Source organism: Moschus berezovskii, chromosome 25, assembly GCF_049115385.1.
Source record: "Moschus berezovskii isolate FMDL1 chromosome 25, NW_MosBer_1.0, whole genome shotgun sequence".
NCBI lineage: Eukaryota > Metazoa > Chordata > Mammalia > Artiodactyla > Moschidae > Moschus > Moschus berezovskii.
The window spans coordinates 22,891,590-22,899,012 of record NC_142484.1 but is presented as its reverse complement, the minus strand read 5'-3'; the positions used below and the strand labels follow the sequence as shown (position 1 = coordinate 22,899,012).

The window sequence follows — 7,423 nt, the reverse complement described above, 5'->3', positions numbered from 1 at the left end:
ACCCACCCACATGGGGAGTGACCAGTCCCCTCTTGGCTGGGCCTTGCCCTGCCTTCCCCTCCTCCACAACTGCACTGTACCTTGCCCTCCCCTCAGGGCTTAGCAAGGAAGTTTTCAACTTCCTCCCCAGCCTGCCCTTCCCATTTCTTTACAACAGGTAGGTATGCCTTCAGTTCTGGGATTTAAATGGATCAAGACCTTGCCTTTTTAGTGTCCAGGGTTCCTACTATCTGGGCATCCCAGGTGGCTGAGTGGTGAAGAATTCACTTGCCAATGCAGGAGACACAGGTTTGATCCCTGGGTCAAGAAGATCCTCTGGAGAAGGAAATGGCAACCGATTCCAGTATTCTTGCCTGGAAAATCCCATGGACGGCGGAGCATGGTGTGTTACAGTCCAGGGGGTTGCAAAGAGTCAGACACAACTAAGTGACTGAGCACACACTCATGCATATTCCTACTCTTTGAGAATGAGAGAATCTGAAAGCTAGAAGGGACTGGTCATCTACCTCACTATGTTTGACAGCAGCAAACTCTTCCTTAAAAAAATTTTAAGCCACTGGACTTGAAACAAGGATGGGGGTCTTTGAACCTCCCTCCTCTATTCTTTTGCTAGTTCCCACCAGCAGGGCTTCCCTGCTGGTTCAGCTGGTAAACAATTGACCTGCAATGTGGGAGAACCTGAGTTCGATCCCTGGCTTGCAAAGATCCCCTGGAGAAAAGAAAGGCTACCCACTCCAGCATTCTGGCCTAGAGAATTCCATGGATTGTATAGTCCATGGGGTCGCAAAGAGTCGGATGCGACTGAGTGATTTTCACTTTCAGCTCCCAACACTAATCTCTGTACAAATGCTAGTTTGAAAATTACTGTTTCATCCAACACCCATACAGGGCTTGAGTCTATCAGAGCCCCACAACTGTACAACCCCTCTACTGATGGAATATTCATTACCATCCATGACTTACTTCCCTTTTTACTCTGGGTCAGGGAGCTGCCCATTAAGATGAAAATGCCCCTGGAGTCAGGTGACACGTTATTCTGCCAGGGCTTCACATCTAAAGCATGAATCGTACAATCCAATCTCATTCCTCCCAGCTGTTCAGCTGAGCCCAGACTCCAGGGAGCAGGAGAAGCATGAAGGGAATCTGGATTATTTTGGAGCAGGTAGAAAGTCTGGGCTGGGGAGGGGAGGAGGCGGGTAGCAGGAGAAGACACCAAGTATGAGATGCGGGGCACCTGTGCACAGGGGAGGGCATTAAGGACACGTTTGGATGGTGGCAATTACTACCCATCCCCCATCCTCCTGGACTACATCCTCACCCACACACGTGACCAGAAAGTGAGACCTACTCCAACCAGCACAGTGTCACCAGAGCCAGGGAGCCAGCCTGACGCCAACATGCACTGGCCAGGACCGTGACCCACGCTGTGAGGACATCCAGGGCCCCTGGTGCCATGCCCCCGCCCCCACCTCTCCAGGACAGGCACGTGCCACACAGGCAGACAAGCAGGGCAGCCAGTGACTCTTGTGTTTTTTTTATTTTGTTTTCATGTGAGCAACAGAATGGAGTAGTCCCATCCTTGCTCCCCTTGCATTGAATGTGCCTTGGGTCTTATGACCCTAGAGTGTCATTGGAGCCCCTTCCTCTTGCTCCCAGTGCAGGAGGGGCAAGGAGGAAAGAACTGAGAGTGGGTGTGTATGTGAGGGGTGGCCCAGCTCTCTGAGCCAGGCTCAGCAACCCCTCAGCAGCTCCCTGAGGCTCTCTCCCTGTAAGACTTTGACACACAGCAGGTCAGAAACAGCTGGCAAAGTAAGACATAGGTAGGCTGGGAGACACCCTACAAACAAGACTCACGCACACACACAGGCTGGCCCCTTCCTTTGGCATGGCTCACCCTAGCCCTGGGGGTAGGGTCTGAGGGTAGTGGTGTGGGGCCTGAGCTCTGGGATGCCCTTTGAGAGATGGGACCAAATCGAATCCTTGGTACACAGAACTCCCGAGGCCAAAGTAGTCCCCAGTCTTGCCTACCTGGACAGACACCCCTCCACCTTCCCACCCAACATTTAGACATCAAGATTGTTCAAGTAACAAGGATAGATGCAGGAAAGGGAGACTCCACCCTCATCCAGTCTTTCCCACATAGGGGCCTGTGAAAGGGGCTTCAAGCCCTGGGCATCTCAGCACAGACTCTTCCCCTCCTCCCTCAACACTGTGTAAATCAGAAAGAGTGGAAGTGGGCAAGTCAGACTCTTCCATCTAACAGAGGTGGGGGAGGTCAAGAGGCTGAGCACCACAGCCCTCCAGAGGGGCTCTGACAGTCCGGATCGGGTAGAGGTGGGAAGATCCTGGCTCCGGGAAGGAGCATTAGGCTGGCTTTTTTTAGTTCTCAGCATGGTCCTGGACCACTAACTTTGCTAGAAGAATCTTTTTTCTGCTTATCCCTCAAACCTGCACATTTCACAGGTGGTACCTGCTGCCCCAGGTCGGTACCGTGGTCATCTCAATCCAGCTTAGACTCCCAGGTTCTGGACTCCAGTCCCAGGAGAAGAGAGAGGTGACCAGAACCTGACCCTCATTTGGCCTTGCTCAGTCGGTAGTCCTCCACTGGCTCCCGGCTCTCGACAGCTGACAGGGCGATGAGCATCTGGGCGGCGTAGTAGGTGGACATGATGAATGCCCGCGAGTAGGGCACAGGGAAGCAGAACTTGTCGAGGGCAATGGTCATGTCTGAGACAATAAATAGCAGTGCGCCACTGCCTGCCGCTAGCTCAGTCCAGCGCCAAGCTGCCCCGACCAGCTGTAGCCCCGCTATTGCTCGCCAGCCCATGAAGCTGATGAGGGCCACGTAAACCCCCACCAGGTAGGTGAAGGCACCCGTGAGGTTTGGGTAGAGGAGGGCATAGCACAGGCCTGACAGCACTGCCATCAGCAGACCTGTCCGAAGAGCCAGTGGCCGCATGCCAAAGGCCGAGGCGTAGAGCATGTGGGTCACGGCAAACATCAGCAGACCTGGGAGTGAGAGGGGATGATGGGATGTTGAAGGCAAGCTCAGGTGAGAAACGAGTAACAGGAGGTGGGGGTAGGAGTGGAGTGCTTGGAATAACCCAGGAGCTCTCTCGGGGGAGTAACAGGGGTGGGAAGAAATCCACGAAGGCAAAGATACCTCCAAAGTCTCCTGTGGTACTCCAGAACGGATCACCGTGTCACTGGCAAGGTCATCCGCCAACAGGGGCCCCAACAGTCTTTGGCCTCAGAACCCCTTTAATTCCCCATGTTCTTGTTTAAAAAAAAAACTCTCTTTCCTAAACCCTTGGCCCCTCCCCAGGGTCCTCTAGCCCCCAACCCCAAGATTCCTCCCAGGTGGCGACTGTGATGACTGACCGTGGACAAAGTAACCCTGGTCCTGCCAGATGAGGAAGGCGTCGCCTATAGCAGAGAAGATGAGCCCCACGAAGATGCGGATGGCACTGGGGTGGGTCAGCAGGAATCCCAGGCCATGGGCCAGGAGGAAGAGCCAGAGGCAGAAGATTGGCAGGCACTTGATGAGGGCGCTGACCCACGATGGGCTGGACGAGGGCAGCCAGAGCACGAAATACACACAGGTAGCCTTGAAGAAGGGCACCAGCTTGGGTCCCTCACTCTTCACCTGGAAGACACGGGACAAAGGCAGCATTCAGAGCATGAGAGCCCAGAGTGGGGCTCAGAGCAGGACCCTCAGCCCAGGCCTTCACCCCAAAGACAGGACCACCTCCAAAGCAGGGAGGACTGACACAAACCCAGTTTGACCTGCCCCAAACAGTCAGTGTGAAAGAGCCCGTCATTAACTTGAGGCTTAAATGATTAGGAAAACAAAGGGCTCCACTGTGCCTGCTACTCATGTCCCATTCTTGGCCCTGGGGCAGGACCAGAATAGTCACTGGGCAGAGAGCAGGCTTTGGGATAGTGTCCCATCCTGCAGCCCAAGGCTTCTCCCTTTCTGCCCCTTCCTTCTGCCCCTACAAAGCCCCTTCAGCCTCTCTCTGGCGGCATCAATCCCCAGCTGTCTGGAATAGAGTGGAGTCAGCAGCAAACCACAGAGATGCCACAGCTGGCCAACTCGTGATCCTCAGCAGTGGGGCCAGGATACGGGCCGGCAACACCAGGTGAGTGCCAGGAATGCGTGAGAATGAGCACTGTCAACCATCTCAGCTCCCACTGGCTCTCTTCTCAGCCAGTCTACAACTCAGCCTCCACTCTAGCTGCCCTAGCCTAAAGCTACCATCAAGGACAAGGAGAGGAGACAGGGATGCTGCCTAGAGAAATGGACCCATGAGTGGGGAGCAAGAAAACTGTCCCTGAAATACCACCAATCTCAGGGGCTGGGGGGTTGGAGAGGGTGTCAGTCAATCTCTAGAGCAACTTCAGGCACATGAGAAAGAGAGACAGGAAGGGGAGGCAGGGTTCTCTCACCAGCTTTTGATCTGAAGCCAGCAGTCAGGCCGGGAGGAGATGAGGAACTGAGAAGGGGAAGTCAGAGCAGCTGACTGGGTCTCAGCCGGATTAGGGGGGAGGGCAGCTAAAGAAGGGTTGCTTCCCAGGCCACGCAGGCCCTCTGCAAGCTCAGAGAGGGAGCTGCTGCGGATATTCTGAATCTGGGGTCCCCTGAAGCTGTTCTTCTTGGACATTTGGTACTGGGGTTCACAGAGTGATGTGAAGGAGCTGAGGTTCCCAGTATACTCATGCTCTGCCCAAGAGACAGGTCTCTGGCCCAGTGAGCTGCCCAGCACAGGGCTACAGGTACACACTCCAGACTCTCAGACCTGCAGACCGTGGTTACCTGGCACTGAACAGACTGTGATGAAGGAGGCTGGGAAGAGGCAGATGTGGATCCAGGGGCTAAGCCTGCCCGTGCTCTGCCAGGGGTGAGAGCAGTGAGAGGAGATGACAGAGTTCCTTCCTATGGAGATTTCCCCAGTGCAGGCTGGTCAGGGCAGGGACACGGGCAGAGGAGGAGACAGCTTATCTTCACAGTCCCCAGATCTCCCCAGCCTCACCTGCCAGCCCTTGGAAGCATCTACTCCACAGCACTCCCCCAGGCCCCCTATTCCCTAGAAGAAACAGCAGTAGCTGGGGAGGCTTTGTCAGTCTTGGAGAACCCAGGGCTAGGAGTAGGAGAGGGGCGGAGAAGAGACAAAAGTTCAGGTGAGAAAGTCTGAACAAGGGGTGTCAATAGAGAACGACCCCTTTTCCCTTCTGCGCGTGATCCAGGCTGCCTAGACTCAGAGGCGTCACCTACACTGCCCGAGACTTCTTGTAAAGATGAGGAAAGGGAGGGAACAAATTGGGAAAAAGACTCCCAGGAGGTCCCAGCCCCGCTCCCGCTTTCCCCCTCTTCTCTGCGGTCTGCCCACGCAGAGCCGGCGGCCCGCTGCTGTCCCCTTCCTCTCCCAGGCGGGCCACCCGGCCGACCCGCGCCAGACACACGGAGATCAACAAAGTCACGCTTCCGAGTCACGTGCCCGCTGTTTTCCTCCCTCCCGCCGGCCGGCGGGGGGCCCGCGGAGGAGGGGCGCCAGGGTCTGGGATGCGGGGGGCCGGGACCGCGCCCACTCCCGCCGGGGGGAAGCGGGAGGCCACAGGATCCTTGCCTTTCCTCGCCGCCCCCCAACCCCCGCCAGCGGCTTGGCCTGCCGCAGCTCCGTCCCCAGGCCGGTGGGCTCCGGCCGCGCCGGACACTGGCCCGCTCGCTCGCTCGCTCGCTCACACACTCACCACAGTGACCGGGGACACCATGGCGGCGGCGGCGGCGGCAGCAGCGGCTGGCACCCGGCTTCGGGAGGCGGCGGCCCGGGAAGCGCCGCAGGTGAGAAGCAGACTAAGTAACGAAGCCCCAGGGACCCACGATACCTCCCGCGCGCCGGGCGCCGGAGCTTCTGTCTGCGATCCCCGTGACGTCACGGCAGACACAGCCAATGAGAGGGCTGGAGTCGGCTGGGGCGGGGGCGCAGAGCAGGAGGGCGGCCGGCGAGTCGGGAGAGGCCCAGCCCCTCCCCGCCCCCACCCCCCCTCCCCACCCCTACTCTACCCCCCCACCCCCCCATACCCGATCTTTACTGCCCCAGAGAGAGAGGCTCTTCAGGCCGCGCCCCTCCCCCGCACCCACCCACCCTCCCCCACCCCACCCCACCCCATACCCCATCTTTTCTGCCCCAGAGAGAGGCTCTTCAGGCCGCGCCCCTCTAGGAGTCCGTGCCAAGGCCTCCTGGAGCCTAACTGTGACCCCAGGCTTTGGGGGACGACAGAGGTTGGCCTAGAGACAAACACATTCCTGTCCCGGACACAGGGCTACACACATTTTTCTCATAAACCGGGGTAAAATGCAAAGACAGATTCCCTTCAGCCTTTAAACATGCAGTCCACAGGGACACATTTGGTTAGACCCACAACCTTCACTGTACACAAATACACATCGAAATGGACACACGATGGTCCGTAGACAAACAACTTTTTAACATAAAAAGACACATATAGCAATCCATAGACCCGTGTGTGAGTGTGTGTGTGTGTGTTGCACAGTCGTGTCCGACTCTGTGACCCTTTGGACTGTAGCCCGCCAGGCTCTTTTATCCATGGGATTCTCCAGGCAAGAATACTGGAGTGGGTTGTCATGCCCTTCTCCAGGGGATCTTCCGAACTGAGGAATGGAACCAGCATCTCCTGTGTCACCTGCATTGCAGGCATATTCTTTATCCACTGAGCCATTGGGGAAGCCCCCGCAGAGACCCATACATATGCACAAACACATACAGGATCACAATTACCCTTAAGCACCAAACAAATACATATAAGACACAAAACTGACATGCCCAGATGCACATATATCCTTCAAGGTGAAAAGAGAGACATATACATAGGCATGCAGCAGCCTATAGACCCACAGCAACCACAGTTACTCAATCACCCTTAGACACACATCTCTCACAACTCAGAGACACCTTAACACCCACAAGAACACACCGGTAATGATAGACAGTCAGCTGAGCATACTTAAGGACCCAAAGGAGTATGAACAAACTCTGCCAAAAATGCAACTTAAGCAGATTAATGCTGATAGAACACAAACTAAAGGTACACAAACACATGTGGAACCAAGCACATGCAGAATCATGGGAATTAGATGAGAGAAGTGGGAGGCAATCAAATGGACTGGGACCTAGTCCCAGTTTTACCATTTCCATGCTGCGTGGTTGGGTGAATCATTTTCCCCATCTGATCTTGATTTCTTCATATATGAGTGGATGATCTCCAGTGTTCCTCCCAAGTCCAACATGTGTAGGATAGGGAAGGGCAGGGGCTGCTGGTGTCAGGAAATTGAAGTCTAGAGGTCTTCCTGGAGTGGTAAAACTGGGTCTAGGTCCCAGCCATTTGACTGCCTCCCACTTCT

At 55.7% G+C, this 7,423-nt stretch overlaps 1 protein-coding gene across 1 annotated transcript; it reads right to left on the bottom strand.

Moving 5' to 3' along the window:
* Positions 1-1,518: 1,518 nt before the first annotated feature.
* On the bottom strand, positions 1,519-5,917 carry TMEM86A (transmembrane protein 86A). Its single transcript, XM_055416020.2, has 3 exons — positions 5,752-5,917; positions 3,382-3,646; positions 1,519-3,009 (listed from the first exon to the last, which is right to left on the bottom strand). Exons 1-3 carry the CDS (start codon positions 5,770-5,772, stop codon positions 2,573-2,575), a joined length of 723 nt encoding a protein of 240 aa, XP_055271995.2. The 5' UTR covers positions 5,773-5,917; the 3' UTR covers positions 1,519-2,572.
* Between the last annotated feature and the right edge of the window lie 1,506 nt (positions 5,918-7,423).

Excerpts from the sequence above, each read along its gene's own strand:
- TMEM86A (XM_055416020.2), bottom strand. The coding sequence starts at position 5,772 with ATGGTGTCCCCGGTCACTGTG. Across the intron at positions 3,647-5,751 it reads TGGTGTCCCCGGTCACTGTG|GTGAAGAGTGAGGGACCCAA; the intron begins GTGAGTGTGTGA and ends CGTGTCTTCCAG. Across the intron at positions 3,010-3,381 it reads CCAGGGTTACTTTGTCCACG|GTCTGCTGATGTTTGCCGTG; the intron begins GTCAGTCATCAC and ends TCTCACTCCCAG.